Source organism: Chelonus insularis, unplaced genomic scaffold (assembly GCF_013357705.1).
Source record: "Chelonus insularis isolate UGA/USDA-ARS -01 unplaced genomic scaffold, ASM1335770v1 contig_208_pilon, whole genome shotgun sequence".
In the NCBI taxonomy this organism is placed as follows: Eukaryota; Metazoa; Arthropoda; class Insecta; order Hymenoptera; family Braconidae; genus Chelonus; species Chelonus insularis.
The window spans coordinates 33,108-49,545 of NW_023276428.1; the positions used below are offsets into that span (position 1 = coordinate 33,108).

General features: G+C 29.2%; 2 protein-coding genes across 6 annotated transcripts; both read left to right on the plus strand.

Annotated features, from left to right (window-relative positions):
- Positions 1 to 97: 97 nt before the first annotated feature.
- LOC118064462 (activating transcription factor 7-interacting protein 1-like) lies at positions 98 to 10,065 on the plus strand. 5 transcript variants are annotated; one of them, XM_035079075.1, is made up of 15 exons: positions 98 to 272; positions 2,919 to 3,229; positions 5,620 to 6,714; positions 6,830 to 6,931; positions 7,019 to 7,176; positions 7,268 to 7,525; positions 7,614 to 7,934; positions 8,026 to 8,272; positions 8,388 to 8,569; positions 8,654 to 8,740; positions 8,992 to 9,049; positions 9,137 to 9,225; positions 9,315 to 9,414; positions 9,694 to 9,863; positions 9,938 to 10,065. In XM_035079075.1, the coding sequence occupies exons 2-15, from the start codon at positions 2,950 to 2,952 to the stop codon at positions 10,031 to 10,033; spliced, it is 3,243 nt and encodes a 1,080-aa protein (XP_034934966.1). In that variant the 5' UTR covers positions 98 to 272; positions 2,919 to 2,949; the 3' UTR covers positions 10,034 to 10,065. The 5 variants fall into 5 exon arrangements, with proteins under 5 accessions (XP_034934966.1, XP_034934965.1, XP_034934967.1 ...); XM_035079074.1 differs by having other exon boundaries at positions 6,830 to 7,176; positions 8,397 to 8,569; XM_035079072.1 differs by having other exon boundaries at positions 99 to 272; positions 6,830 to 7,176.
- Positions 10,066 to 11,577: 1,512 nt separating this feature from the next.
- LOC118064466 (probable E3 ubiquitin-protein ligase RNF144A) lies at positions 11,578 to 14,658 on the plus strand. Its single transcript, XM_035079086.1, has 4 exons — positions 11,578 to 12,424; positions 12,554 to 12,716; positions 13,084 to 13,406; positions 13,701 to 14,658. Exons 1-4 carry the CDS (start codon positions 11,846 to 11,848, stop codon positions 13,944 to 13,946), a joined length of 1,311 nt encoding a protein of 436 aa, XP_034934977.1. The 5' UTR covers positions 11,578 to 11,845; the 3' UTR covers positions 13,947 to 14,658.
- The last annotated feature ends 1,780 nt before the right edge of the window (positions 14,659 to 16,438 follow it).

Below are 16,438 nucleotides of genomic sequence, written 5' to 3' on the forward strand. Positions count from 1 at the left end.
ACTCCAGCAACAAATTAAATAATATTGTGAGAATATTTTACCACCAATTTCCTTAGTAAAATTAAAAAAAGCTATTCACGTAACGGGTCTGCAACACTGGTAGACGTGGCAACATTGTATTAGCTTGTTTTGGATTGCTGAGTGGTAGCCGTTCGGTATACGAGCGTAAAAGTTAACAGAAGCTTTGCAGTGTGGCTTCAATTTTTCTTCATTTTAATCGTTTCTAAAGCATGTGCATTAAATATCTTCACTCTACTACTTTATCGTAACAGGTAAGTGTTTTGTATACATATACAGATCAATTATAATACATAGAATAAGGATGATGAGCCGTCGTCAGTTTCATTATTTGAAAGGTCATACGGCTTAACCATTGAAGTTGTATTTTGTCTTGCACTTCGACAAAATATCCATTGTTTATAATTAAATCGCCGAAATTAAGATTTAACTTATACTTTCAATAGAATCTTCAGTTAGAATACTTATTAGGATTATCTGAATTTAATTGATCCTCAACCTTTAATAACAATATTTCTATAACAAAACCCGTCTTTATATTGAAGGTTAGGAATGAATTCAAATACGAAGTTATACATGTATAACGTCATCGTCTTATTAAATATTTGTAATTTAGACAAAAACCTGTCTCAACATCTCTAAATTGTTGAAAGTCCATTGTTGCTAAATTCTGCAGATGGTTATCAATATTATTGATATTGATAAAAAATATAGTTTTATTATTCGTGCTCAAGCATAAAATTCTTATAATTCTACGCCTACCATCTGAATGTCTATTGTAAGAAATTTATTTTAGCATTTTTACAGATATCTGAGGAAACTCAATCAAATACTACTGTTATATTCTACATATGGTAGTTTGTAATATTCGTATTCTGGTTCATATAACTTTAAAGTTACTGGACCGGTTTTGATTTAATCAAAAATAATATAATACTAATTAATCAAAGTAATTCGTAACAATTGGTTCAATGTTATAATACGGTACTTCATTTTATTTTTTTAATTGACGTAATTCCTAAAAGTTTATCGATCTCCTCAAACTAACTACGTTTTAGCTTTGTGTGGGCCTGGTTCAAGCTTCCTGATCACGTGGTTTTTCGACAGTATTAATTTCTAATCGTCAAAAAAAAAGAATCTTGATTGCCTTATTAATTATTTCGATTGAACCAATATTATTTTTATATTTTTCCTCCAAATTGCCATAGTGACGATAAAAAATTTAATATTACGTAATACACACGCATTTCCTGAATGCGCAGAATCGATTAGTTACTAAGGGCATTCACTGCTTGCAGTCTCAGAGAAAATATTCATATTTAATCAAACTCATCCAAGTTCACAATATTTTTGCATTATTAGTATTTAGAATAAATAAATTTACAGTAATGCAGAAATAATTACATTCCTAAATATTTATGAACGAACCATCAATTAATCGATCAGCGTAAGCGCCTCCTAACTTACTCTGCTGTACTAAATTAACAACTAATGCAACAATACAAATTTATAATCATTTAACAATAATTTTCTTTTTTTTATTGTTTTTATCAATAAAAATTATTAATTTTCAATCTAAAAAACAAAAAAAAAAGTTTTTTATGATGATTAACTTATATTTTATAATGATTAAAGCATTTTTTTCAAAATTCAACAATGATATAAAAATAACTAAAAAAAAATTTATCATGGCGTTATATCAAATATTGAATGTATTGCTGATCAAAATAAAACAAATGAGGGCAGCAAGAGATCCCACGTATTCGTGCCTCAATTGCCAAGATCATTTATTCATTTAACAATTAAATAACAATCATTTATTGAAATAGGGATATTATAAATGTTGCTGGCAATCAAATGATTAAATACTCGAATATCAAAGCAAAAATAAATATAACAGCTACGATCGAAATGGATCCTTTTAGAGCACATTCTGTCGCCATGTTTTTTACTTCGTGATTGTTCGGTAAACTTCGTAGCAGTACCCCGGGGCCTAGGTTCAGTGTTCTACGTTCAACGTGCAATGCTGTCGATAAATGTGCCGTGCTAACATTGGTTGAGACAACGTTTAGTTAAACCATTTGATATCAAGTGATTACTTGGCTTTAAATATCAATGGAGAATTTAAAGGTAACGATTGTTTCTTATGTTTGATTACTCTAAATTATCAATCATCATGGTATTTAATACTGCTATGTGTTTGTGTACTTTTCATATATGCACAAGCGTGTATATAAATATATGTGTACACATATACATATACGTGTATCATACATAGATATACTTAATAGAATACTTGCGCCGTTTGGTAGGACGCTACACAACCATCTGTACAGAGGTTTTTACTTTCAGCTGTTCCGAACTCAGGAACGGCACAAATGACATCCGTAAGGGCGCGAAAAATAAAAAAATCAATATTTCGGAAATCATTCGCCTAAAAACTCACTCTCATTTTGCAATAGCACCTGTTTTCGTACTAAAAAAAAGAAGCTCAGGATTACCTACAGTTTTGGACGATTCTATTTTTAAAAATTATTTCTTTCTAGTCTTGGCCAATTCAGATACATTCGCTTGCCCAATATTTGATCAAGACACTCATAATTTTGATGCCGAATTTAACAATAATTTTTTTTAATAAAAATAAAAAATTCAACGAAACAAATATCAACTTGGAATTTATTACAATTAATTCTGTTAATAAAGACGCGGAATTTCTTTAATATTAAATATATCCATTAGGAAAGGACAAATAGATAGACAAATAGTTAAAATTACAAAAAAAAATAAAAAAGATGATTGCATACTTATTTTTTTAGTCCTAATTATCTATCTATCTATTTGTTTGTTGACCTTATATCCAAGTCTTCTAATAACATTTATTCGTTTCTATGTTAATACAGAAAATTATAACATTTAAAACTTGAGTGAGAAATGATGGAACCAATAACAACTCCCATGATGCATATATCAGAATCGAAAACTATTTGCTCTTCATTGTCCTGTACTACAAGTGAAAATGATGAGATAGCAAAAAAGTTAGAAGATGAGCTTTTATATGGTGTTGAGGATGATGCAGATGAGGAAGATGCTTTATCTGATGATAGCTTGCGTTTGAGGCTATCTGATGATGAAATTGATGGAGATGATAATAATACTGCCATTTCCTGCCCTATGAATGATCAACTTAAATCAGTAAAGACTGAACCTCAAGGTGAGTGATATTATTCTTAGGGTTACCATTTGATATGCTAGACAAACAATATAACGCAACTAAGTGTAGCTTTATTTGAATCCAGAATTACTTAATATTAATTAATAATCTTGATAATTTTCCATCACTAATTCTGAATTCGGTACATGGACATATGAAGTTAGCTAATAATCGAAATATATCGAAAAAATGAATGACTTTTTCCTTATTGGTTATTTTATTTGTGCGGGAAATTTAAAAAATTAGTAATTTGCATTGTGCATCCACGACGTGCACTTTGTGCGCGCTAATTTCTTATTGATACTAGATCCGAGGTTAAAGCTCCGAATACACTACTCAGTGAGAAAGATTGATGTTAGATTACCTCACAATTTAGGGTAACCGTGATATACTACATTGACAGAATAAAATTTATCCTGCAAACGACGAATTTGAATGAAGTAAAAAAACAAATTTTACCATCATAAAAAATTAATTTTATTAATTTACAGAGTTAATCTAATGTGATAGTATGTGCCAAAATGAAAAAAAAAGTGTGAACAGATATACGTATATAACTACATATTCTTATATATATACGGAGAGAAAATTATTGGAATTCTCACACTCGTCACAGAGTACAGTACCGGACACAAATGCTATATGATTTTCTATAGGACGGTGTAGGGAAATCGCATGTATAACCTTTAAAAAATCGAACAGCATTTATGTCCTGTACTATACAAGGGACGAATAATGAAATTTTTCAAAAACAAATTAGGAAAAATTTTATCGATGCATAATAATTTTTTATAGAAACGTTACTTCTCCTTAAAATTTCCGCTCCGTGTAGGAAAATGTCAAAAAGAGACCGTCCCGTTCAAAACGGGACGAATGCAGAGAAAAGAGATAATATATAGAAGAACCATCCTAATGAGAGCTGTTGGACGGTAATTTTTACCTGCTGTTATATGGCTGAGGATACAAAACTAATGCTAAAATGCGTTATGTATCCCCAAGAATTCGTCCAACAGATCCCCATGCGGTGGTTCTTCTATATTATTTCTTTTCTCTGACGAGGTTATATTACGATATAAGGTTCCGTAAACAAACTATAGATTTTAACACACTTTGAAGTGTGTATAAAATAATTACAAGGCTCTATAGTTTGTGTGTAACAATTAGCATTAAACACATTTAGTGTGTTATTTTAAGGCTAGGCTTTACTCAAAATTTTTGCCTTATTAGCTGTAGCAGAAAGCACCTGAAAAATGATATGACGAAATACATCCTAATTACTGCGTTTTTTAATGTAAAATGATTTTATTTATAATATAGAAGGTGGCAAGGATGTCGGCAGATAACTTTTTCCAGCGAAAAATTTGTAAAAAAAAAATAATTCATTATTTTCTCTTGACGGCCATGAAGCATGAAAAATCTAGCAATAATTCGATGACAATTTCCTTTCTAATTAAATTTTATTAAAATATAAATTAACAAAATAAAATGTTTACCAGCGGTATTCTACATGAAATAAACTTTATGTTGATGCTAAAATCAATGAATATAATTGCAAATTGGCTGATAAATTAGTTATTTTCCGACTCCTTGGGATTTTTTAGGGGGAAACCGAAGTAAAGCCCATCTTTAACAAATTTCAATTTGCAGTGTAATTTTTATTCAATTCGTCTGTCAGTGTGTATGGTGAACACGTGAAGTGAAGTGAACAAGTTCAGTGTTGAATATCAGCAACACATTTTAAGAGTTATATAATCGTTTCATACATACTTCAGGGAGTGAAATCTGTAGATTACTTATGGTATTGAACATTGAAAACGTTCATGTGTTTACTATACTTACTTCGATTTACAGTATAGTTCATATTGTTGCAACTTTTTCATTAAAATATAAATAAATAGAGCAGTTGAGTATAATTAGAATCAAAAGTAGGGAAAGGGAGGGTAAAGTAGAATGCGAGGCAAAGTGAAACACACGGAAAAATGTACTAATTTTTTAAAATAAGTTTAAAAACGACTATTGGACTTTTCGTTGTCAGTGTTTCAATTTATCAATGCATTAAAAATTATCAACATTTGTTAATATAATGTTTAATCTGTTGATTTAAATTTTTTCTTGGTGTTCTACTTTACCCCACCTTCCCCTACTAATCAATAGTTTGAAGACAAATGAAATGTGAAAAATGATTTGGTTTAGTCTAATAATTTATTCAAATTTACTCATTATCATATAGATTATAGTAATCACCGAAATTTTGAGAAACAGAAGCATACAAAAAATCAGAGTTATAATATGTAAAATGATAATTTTAATGAATTGCCAATATGAAGTACACATTTTCGGATTAGTTGAAAATTAGTAATATTAATTAGTAATTAAAGAAAATATTTCAGCTGATTGGTGTACATCAAAAACTGGCGAAAATTCAAATGAAACAAAAAATGAGAAAAGTGAATCAAATTCTAATAACATTAATTTTACCGAAATTAATTTCAAATTATCTGATGTTAATACCGAATCTGATTCTTCAAATCAAGAGCCAAAAACGATTATTGAAAATTCATGTGAATCCAAAGTTCAGGATCCAATTAAGACTATTACAGATAATAATACTGAAAATGTTTTACAAAATCCTAATGACTCGGATGAAAATACATCTAAAATACCAATTAGTATTACAAGTAATGACAGTTTAAATCTTCAAGAAAATGATTCAGAAAAATTAGAAGAACATCTTACGCCTGTCCAAAAAGTTGCTGATGATGTGAGTAATGACTCTAATGAATCAAATATTAAAGAAGATACAAGTATTTTGAATGATGATGATCGAATGAAATTACCTCAAAACACTGAAATTGAAAATGATCCGCCCGTACCAACTTCTACCACTAGTTTGGAAGATGATAACCAAAAAAGTAAAAACAAAGACGATGAAAAACAAAAAGAAGACAGTGTTGTTAAAAAAACATCTGACAGTAACATTATCGATAATATTCCAATAAAACAAGAGATTCCAAGCCCAAAATTAGATTCGATTGAAAAAACAAATAATAAACGGCGTTTAAGTGAATCTGATGGTGATGAAGTTAGGATGCATAATAAAGTTTTATGTCAGGAATTTGCAGAAAATTCACCAAAACCTCTGACCATGCAAGAAAATGTAACAGTAAAAATTTGTCAAGGACCAGATGGAGTTTCTGAACTTGAAAAAATAATGGAATCAGAAGGAAAAAGCATATCTGATGAAAATAGTCTTAAAAATAATTTTCTTAATAATGATTCATGCAGTATAGACATGGAAAATACCACTTTTTCCTTAAAAACTTCTGTAGAAGATGAAAATGATAAGAATGACGAACACGTGGAAAAAGAAGGTGAAATTGATAAATCGCATGGGGAATCTATTAAAGGTAAACGACGGAGAAAAAGAAGAAAAACTATTTCACCTAATATGATCAATCAATTTCCGATACACCTTCAAATACAAGGTGATTGTTTGTATTATTGTTAATCATTCTTTAAACATATTATTATAAATTTTAATTTAAAGGATATTGTAGAAGTTGTATCATTATTAACATTAAATAATTTACATTGTTTCAGAGAAAGAAAATGTTCGTCAGAAACGTGAAACTGCTCAAAAAGCTCAAGAAATGATTAGAAAACTTAATAACGATAGTGATTCAGATAGTGACGAAAGAACAAGTAAGATATCTTATAAAAGCCGAAATTCTCATTCACAATCATTATCTTCACCGACATTGAAAAGAAATCTTTTTGAAAATGAGGAAGGTTTCGATGGGACATCTAAAAAACCGAAAAATAATGTTGGGGCCAAATATGCCGATACCATTGAAGCTGTAGCAAGTGAAAACAAACAAACTTTAGAACATGTACGGAAATTCTTTTTAAGAGACGCTAAACAAAAATTAGCAAAACTAACTCAAGAGGTAAAAAATTTCAATTTTTATGCTTTATATATATTATTATTACGAATAACAATAACAAATAGCTTAATGTATGTAATTATTTTATTTTCAGCAACTTGAAGAGATCTTAATTCAAAAAGTAATTGAAACAATAACAATGCGTGATGAAATAGGAAGATTGCGAGAACAAGCTAGAATATCTGAAAGAAATCAAGAAGCAACAAGACTCAAATGTCAACAATTGGCGAAACAAATAAAAGACTTTGAAATGGTATTAACTCGTTTTGCTGCCGATCGTCGTTCAAATGAAAAAACGGCTACACCTATTAAAATAAATAGATCAGTAGGACTTCAAGTGAGCTTTGTTACGGTAAATAATTTATTAAATCTTATGACATTATTTACATATATTTTATCATTTTTTTTGTTTACAAATATTCATAAAACTTATGTTATAGGAAAATGGAATCCAAAATTTAAGACAATTAAATAACATGAAATCTAATTCATTACCAAATGGAGTAAATACACTTGTTAAACCAAATGATGAATTAGCAACAAGAAAAGGAATTAAAGTTCGATCACCAAGAAGACCGGAAATTCCAGTATCAACTCCAGTCACATCTATTTCAACAGTTCCTGCTTCAGTTACAGTAAATTCGTCTCTATCAGCTGGGTCATTATCGTCTCGAGGATTGGTTATTACGAAAGCTGTCGATCCTCGCCAACCCGTACTCACTACCATAGCACCTTCAGTAGTTAATCAACAACTACCAAATGTAAGTTTTATAACCGAAAATGAAATTTTATAAAAAGTAGTGATTATCATTTATACATGAATTTTATAATGATTTGGAAAAATTATTCCAGCAAGCACTTACGTTGAATGTTCATGGAGTTTCAATTCACCGAAATAACCCAAATCATCAAACAAAAGTACTCAATGTTCATAGTAACGATAACAACAGTAGTAGCAGTGATAATACTAGTAATAGTAACAGTAATATTAGCACTTCTATCAACAATAGTGGTGTTAATAGTAATATTAATACTAGTACTACCAATAACAATAGTGCAAATCTCATTGACCTTACAGAAGAAGAAGAGAAAAATAAAGGTAAGTTTTGTTTAAAATGGAACATTTATTACATTTGATGTTTTTGATTTGGTTTATAGGAGTGTGTGTGTATATGTATGTATGTATGACTTTCTCTAAGTCAAATAAATTATAGTTCCTACAGATCCACCGCCGTTGTCTACTATCTCGGTACAAGCAAAAGATCATCCAACAGTGTCAAACGCTACACCACGCTATCCAAGGATAGTCCAACCAGCTCCTGCTAATGTAACTCTCTCACAATCTGCCATCAAAGTTATTCAACCCACGGATAAACCTACTCCAACGGCTTTAGTAGTAAGTTATTAAATATTTAATAGCTGCAAGATATTTAAATGATGATTGGAATCAGTTCACATCAGTTTATTTTTTATTTTTTAGAACAATATGTCTGCATCTCCTCGATTAACCTTAGTAATGAAAGGAGGAACTGGACAGCCTCAATTATTTATAGCTAATACGAATCAAGTAAATTTACTTTATTTGTATAATCATGATTTGAATACTGCAAATTTCGGAAAAATTACAGTGTTTAGTAATAAAACGCTTAAAGTGTTTAATAATTATAAATTTTACATCATTGAATTTTACAATATATCGCTATAGTTTATTTATGACGTTTAACATTGTAAACACTTCAACTGTTTTGTTTCTGAACACTTGGATTTGTAGTGAAATAAATTACAATGAATAATTTTTTTTTCTTTTTAAACTTTTAGATTCGACCAGTAGTAAGCACAGCCCCAAGACCACCATTTTCTGGAATTACTTATTCAGGTTTGAGTTGTTTTTATTAAGAAAAAAAAAATTGAATTATGATCAATAATATTAATATCTAATAATTTTTTTTTAATAATATTCTAGGTGTTGTTTCGGGTCAAACAATATCAAATGGAACAACACAGGTACGTGTTGTTCCAGCGTCAAATGTAACAGCCGCACAAAAGCTCAAGGTAATTGTTTAGTTATATTTATAGAAAATAATTATTACGTTAATGGTAAGATTTAAAAATAATGACAATCGACTATAAATAAATTTCAGCATCCTGCAGCTCTTCCAGCACCACAAAAATATCCCATGATACCTAGTTTAAAGCTGCCACCTCCTGCTCCTTCGTTGAAGATATCTAAAGCTCCAAATGGTAAATATACATATTAACAACAAATCATATACTCTCTAAAAAGGAAACAGTGAAAATAATGAAATAGACTGCAAAATCAGTGAATATTTATTGATTTTGCAGTGTAAATTGAACCACTGATTGAATCAGTTTTATTATATTCACTGATTCAGCAGCCTATTTCATTATTTCCATTGTTTTATTTTTAGAGAGTACATATAAATACATAGTAAATCGAAAGTATTATTATTTGAGTATTATCATCAAATATAATTAATAAATAATTTATTTATTCTCTAGGAATTGTTTTATCTTGGAATATGGCTTTATCTGATAAATATGCAGAGATAGCTAGTTATCAATTATATGCCTATCAAGAAGTTACAGGAATGGTACCTCGCTCAACATTGTGGAGAAAAGTAGGTGATGTTCGAGCTTTAGCACTGCCAATGGCTTGCACATTAACTCAAGTAAATATATTCTAAAATAATTATTATACATGAACAGTAGTAAACAAAAGGATTAATGATGATCTCTCTTGAAGTTTACAGAAGGAAATACTTATTACTTTGCGGTCAGAGCTGTTGATACACATTCCAGGGTTGGAAGTTACAGCCGACCCGGAAGCATTTTTTTGTAATATTAATAAATAATTAATTTAATTATCTCGAATACATTGTTTTTATAATTGATATGTTACATTTATAGGATGAAATACAATATTTTTTTAAGTTTATTGTCATCAATAACTTAGACGCTAATGATATTATAAACGATCTACATACATGAACTGTGTTCTAAATAGGTTTTAATACTTGACACATATGTAAATAGATGAGTGTATGTTTCGTTATTATTATGAATGATAAAATATTGATGCTGAAAGATTGTCCTTTTAAAAATCATGTGAAAAAATTTCTACTTTCGCCATACATCAAATTATTTATTTTTTTAATTTCAGATAAGATTTTAAAAAAAACTTGTTTTGTAATATAAAAAAATTATAATTTTTTAATATCTTATTTATTCAATTATTTAATAGTATAAAGACATACTTTCATTCTTTGTAAAATGTATAGTTAAAAATTGAAGAAGAAAAAAAAATAGAATCCTTTTATATGACAGAAAAAATCCCTAGTAAATACTTACAACTAACATTATTAATAAACAGTTTTATGTCGTATTTAATTACTATCAAGAATACATAAATAAAATCATTATTTTAAGCCTACAATAAATTATTAAGTATAATTATAAAAAAGAAAAAAATTAGATTAAAGAAAAATCCTAGTAATTTGAAGATGTCAGCACTGATGTTGAATATCATACAACTTCAGAGTGGTATAATCAGCCAATGCAGTGATTGGAGTTGAATTTTTTCGCGACAACGGGATTTTTATAAGCTGTGAATGGAGTAACTGTGATTGTGGGTGAGTCTTGAAATTTGCTGCAAAGGTCACTACAAAACGCATGGTGTTCTCCTCCCACTAATGTAACAGCAGTAACTTTGTTTCTTTGTATATAAGTATAATGCGAAGAAAATGAGTCATACAAACGTAATACCAAGTCTAAACAAAAGTCAAATGTAAAAATAAAGTATTTCAATGTTATAACACCATTTTTAATCAGTTAATAATAATGGATTTATAATTGTGGAGTAGGTTATAATGATTAAAGTGAAATATTTAGTGAGAATGATGAATTGATACGGCAATGAAGATTGGTATTGATAAATAATTCAACTGCCATTAGGGCCCAGTATGACGAGTTAGTTTTGTGGGCAAGTTGACAGTGAAAGTAATAGTGACTTACCAGTAACTGCTACTGTTGTTGCAGTTATGAGTGCACCAAATCAACTATGTCAAGCAATAGTTAGAGTAATGGAGAAAAGCGAATTTCATTCAATTCTACCAGTGTGTGCGCGACTGTCGCAGAAAGTTAGTAAACCTTTTCTCACTAGAAACGTAGCTTCGTCACTTTTGGCATTAAATTCTAAACAATTATCATCACTTTTTTATCGACTCACATCATTTGAGTTTTAATGGATTATACTAAAGACTGTGAAAACATCGAATAATATAAATAATTATAATTTTGATAGTCAAGGTTCATGCTGAAAGCATAAAAATAACATTAATAAGAATCAGTGAATGCTACATAGAAAGATCTAGCAATTTTAATCACATCTCAGCATACTGTTGTTATCTCTAAGAGAAACCGCGAGTGTCGTGTGTAAAAAGCAGCTGCTATGTTCTTATCGTTGTACCAAATTTTTAGCATCAGTGTCATTTAGTTTACAAAAAGCTGTAAAAGCTTGTGATACTTATTTAGAATGTCAAAATGCTTCATTTATTAGTGTGTGAACAAAATTGAAAATAAAAACAGCAACAATAATAATAACAATAAAATTTGAAAAACAACGAGTAAAATAAATAAAAACGCTCATCAGGGGATGCCTAGCCTACATTCGCTCGTCGTACGACGAGCTCCTCTCATGGATATGGGTACTGCCACAAGTTCAGTCACGTCTGTTAATCCAGCTGTTAAAAATGGTACAATTCATAAGAAAATGGACAAAAACAATAAACTGACTTCTATTAAACTACCACCATTGGTTAAAAAAGAATCTAGTGTTAATAATTTGTCTGTAACTGAGAGAACACTTCCTGGAAAGGGTGTTGATACTCCTCTTTTAGGTCGCCCTGAAAGTAGTGCAAGTTTAGAAGCCAAGGGTAACAGTTGGGCTAATCTAGCTCCAGGAACTAATTTAAGAAAATGCGAAACTGCTGTAGGACTTAGTACTCTTTACTTGGAAAACAGACCTATCAACAAGAGCCGTGTTTGCTCCAGATGTTCTAGTTTACTTTCCCTGGCATCAAGCTCACGATATAGTCTTGCTGCTGGCAACTTTGTCCCTGCTGCAACTTCTCAGCAAACAGCCAATCAGTTTTTCTGTAAGCTTTGCCTTGTTGATGTTTCACTATCTAAGATATTCAGGATTGAAGGTTGTGGATGTTTTTATTGTAAAGATGTAAGTCGATTGCAGCTCGTCATCTAATTGTTTATTAAACATTTACTGCAATACTTTTTTTTTATATTTAATCGTATAATGAATTACCTATTTTTTTGTCATACTATTATCTTGTTTTTTTTTTTTCAGTGTATGAAAGATTATGTTGAATTTGAAATTGAAGAGGGAGCTTATGAAATTAGTTGTCCCGATGCACAGTGTGATTGTGATTCTATTCTTACTTTAAAGGAGATTTCTACACTTGTTTCTCCAGAGTTGATGGAAAAACATCATAAATTCCGTCTCAATAGAGGTTTGTATTTGTCATTTCGAAAGAAAAATTCATTGTTACTCAAATTATTGAATAATTTGTTAAAAATACATCATATTATTAAATATTGTAATTCTCTCTTGTTTTTATAATAAACCTTAAAGATTCATAAATATCTCTAAAAGGTTTTGAAGTTATTGAAGTGTCCTTGAATAGTTCACGTCATTATGACATTTCAAGGTCTTCTTGACCCTGTAACATTATGATTTTCTTTAAAATTTATAATTTTTTTTTTCACTTTTCCAAGTATACGCTCATAATAATAATATTTGCTAGAAAATGAAACGAATTGATAATTTATTTCTTGAAAAATTTTATTCTGATGAATATATATGTTTTACATTTTCAGATGTATCAATGGATAAAGATCGCGCATGGTGTCCACGTGCTGGGTGTGAAACTATTTGTTCTGTAAATAATAGTGGCAGTGGTGGAATATCTCCAGGTCCTGTACACTGCCCTAATTGTTCTACAGATTTTTGTTCAATATGCAGAGAATCTTGGCACAATGGACCATGCCCAAATCTTCCACTTGGTATTCCATTTGACAATGATCACATTAAATGTTGTCCAATGTGTTCCGTCCCAATTGAAAAAGATGAGGGATGCGCACAGATGATGTGTAAAAGATGTAAACATGTTTTTTGTTGGTATTGCTTAGCATCACTGGACGTAAGTACATATTTATGATAATTCTTTATCTACATTAAACTATTGAAAAAGTCTTTTGCATATTATAATCTAGATACGTTGATATTCTATGTTGTATTTAAACGTAAACAATTGAATTTTAATAGATAATTATTAATTTCTTCGATTCATTATATTATTCAATAAAATAAAAAATATAGTTTAAATATTGCAAAGACTTTTAGAACAGTTTAGTAAGAATATATATGATGATCAATCATATGAAATAAATATGAAGTAATTAATGCATTGACTCAATAAGTATATAAATTGTAGGATGATTTTTTATTGAGACATTATGATAAAGGACCATGTAAAAATAAATTAGGACATTCACGAGCCTCTGTGATTTGGCATCGAACTCAAGTTATTGGTATATTTGCGGGATTCGGCCTTCTACTTCTTGTAGCGTCTCCGCTATTGTTATTAGCCGCTCCATGCATTGTTTGTTGTAAATGTCGTGTATGCGGCTCTTCTCGACTTGATCAAGACGGTGGTAATCATGAAGATGCCTCTACGTAAAAAACTTTTCATAGGATAGAATTATAAAAATAAATTTAATAATCGAGTTTTAAAAGTTGTGTATCATTATATTTGATACAAACTAATTATATCAATGCAATCAGAATTTTTATTTAGTCAAAAAATTGAGTGAGGAAAATATTATTTACAAATATTCTTATAGAAACTATATATACATGCATATATGTATATATTTTCATATTTATCTCAAGGTGAAGTTCGACTTGCCATAAGCCCGTATTATATTCTTTGGTGTTCTTCTTTGTTATAAATATATATTTTTTTTTTTAATTTTTTAATTTTTTATTTGGTATCATTGATTAAATGACTTTAATCTTTAAATTTTGTGTATAGAATTTCTTTCGAGAATGATTATTAAATCAGAGAGAAAAAATTTAATATTAATTTAATATATAAAGTAATCTATTCAATTTCACTGATTCAAAAAGTGCATTTCTTTAAACGTTATTTTAAACGAAAAAAAATGTTGTTCTTTAGTACAACAAAAAATAGCCATTTATTTTAGTCAATGTAATATTGATAGATTGTATTCGTCAATATTTTGCTGTTTTTTTCATCGAGTTTTATAGTTTAAAATAATTATTTCCTATGTATATATAGCACCTTTGAAGCTGACATTTGAAGATACGGGATTGGGGTACTTCAAAATAATAATAAATAAGATTTATTACTAATGCATTTTTTTTTTTTTTTGACATGTAAAAAGAGCATGTGATATATTAAGTGTTTATAAAGCACACTTTTAACGAGAAAAATCAATCAACTTACCATTAAGTACAATGATTAAAACGAAATAACGTATAAAAAGTGAAGTTACCACAGTGATCTTAATAGAAAAAAAAAAAAAAGAATAATAATAATAAATTGAATAATTATTGTAATTATTTATATGTAAAATATAAAAACAGCAAATTTAGTAAACGATAAACGATAAATTATATGATAAATGGACCAGATTTATTCAATCTAAAGTTTGCTGTTAAGAAACGTTCGTATATACAATTTACAAAATTAAGTTTATAGGGTAAAGGTATTGTTAATGTCTTGTTTTTATGCGCAAGCTCCATTTCGAGCAAATGCATTATACACATGACACACATGCAATAGAAAATTGAATTTGAAAATTCATTTATATTAACTACAATGATAATATTGTCTGGAAAAGAGACTCTTATGTCTTAGTTAAATAATAAAATATAATTATTGAAACTGTAAATTATATGACCTGTGAATACTTTTCAAGATATATTTACTTATACTTTATCCAAATACAATTGATTGTAATGCTTTTATTTTCATTTTAAATTAATTCCAACACATTGATATTCTTCATCATTCTATATCTATTATGCTAACGCTAAAAATTCACATTCTGCAAATTCTTTATATTATACTTTGTACATTATCTTCATAATATTTATCCTTAATTCCATAAATACATGCCAAAGAGGTTGTAAATTCTAATTTATTATTAAATACTATTAAATGAAAATTGAAACTAGTTTTATAAACTAAAAATTCTATCATTTTATGAAGATTAGACAGTGATCTTTAACAGTGATTATATATATTTAAAAGATAACAATAATTATATAAGAATAATAACAAATAAACTATTACTAGTATTAAAAATAGAAAAATAATAAGAATAATAATAATGGAGATATCTTTGATTACAATATAGCGAAGTTTATTATGATCTAATTAAAAATATTTTCACGGGGGTTACGAAAATTCAATGATTTGTATAATACAAACTTATCAAAAAAAAATCTCTACTGGTTTTCTATAGTATTCTCTATTATTGTTCTCAGCTTCGTTGCTTAATTAAAAAATTCTGAAAAATATGGATATAAAAAGTTTTTTTTTTTTTATAATCCCTTGAATATTGAGAGGCAAACTGAACAACGGAATAATAACACCCTTCCATTCCTGGTATACTTGCCAGTAATATCATACTCTCATTTAACTATATATTCTTAAACCATTATTATTATTATTATTATTATTATCGTGATTACTATTGTTATTATTATTGCGTATTTTCCATTATTATTTTATATATATATATATTTTTGTTTTAATTTTTGTTAATTTTTTTTTTTGCACTGCCAAGTTGTTGGAGCGTTAGTATTTTTTTGGGTAGAAAAGAAAAATACGTGTCTATGTGTATATGTGTGTGTTGACGGTGGTGTAATAGGGTGGCTGTTGCCTGAGGCATGCTCACCACCCCCGTGTTGGAGTCCAAATAGGTGCAGGTGTATAATAGAGAGAAGAGAAAAAATAGAGGAAGAAAAAGAGTTCGCGGGGAGGTTGGTTAGGAGGTCCGGCCGGTCGATATATCAGGGCTCGGGTGCAGCTGTCTGTCAGGCACGCGGACTCCACGCTAGACGACGTTGGGCCGGTGAGAAAAAACCACTCACTAGTGCTTCTGGGTAATTTTTCATCGTTGCAACGAACGACAGAAGCGC

Bases quoted from the DNA above. Each gene is read 5' to 3' on its own strand.
- LOC118064462 (XM_035079072.1), top strand. From the start codon at position 2,950: ATGATGGAACCAATAACAACTCCCATGATGCATATATCAGAATCGAAA. The intron at 9,050-9,136 runs GTTTGAGTTGTT...ATAATATTCTAG, and splicing joins TTCTGGAATTACTTATTCAG to GTGTTGTTTCGGGTCAAACA. The intron at 9,864-9,937 runs GTAAATATATTC...TCTCTCTTGAAG, and splicing joins TGGCTTGCACATTAACTCAA to TTTACAGAAGGAAATACTTA.
- LOC118064466 (XM_035079086.1), top strand. From the start codon at position 11,846: ATGCCTAGCCTACATTCGCTCGTCGTACGACGAGCTCCTCTCATGGAT. The intron at 12,425-12,553 runs GTAAGTCGATTG...TTTTTTTTTCAG, and splicing joins GATGTTTTTATTGTAAAGAT to TGTATGAAAGATTATGTTGA. The intron at 13,407-13,700 runs GTAAGTACATAT...TATAAATTGTAG, and splicing joins ATTGCTTAGCATCACTGGAC to GATGATTTTTTATTGAGACA.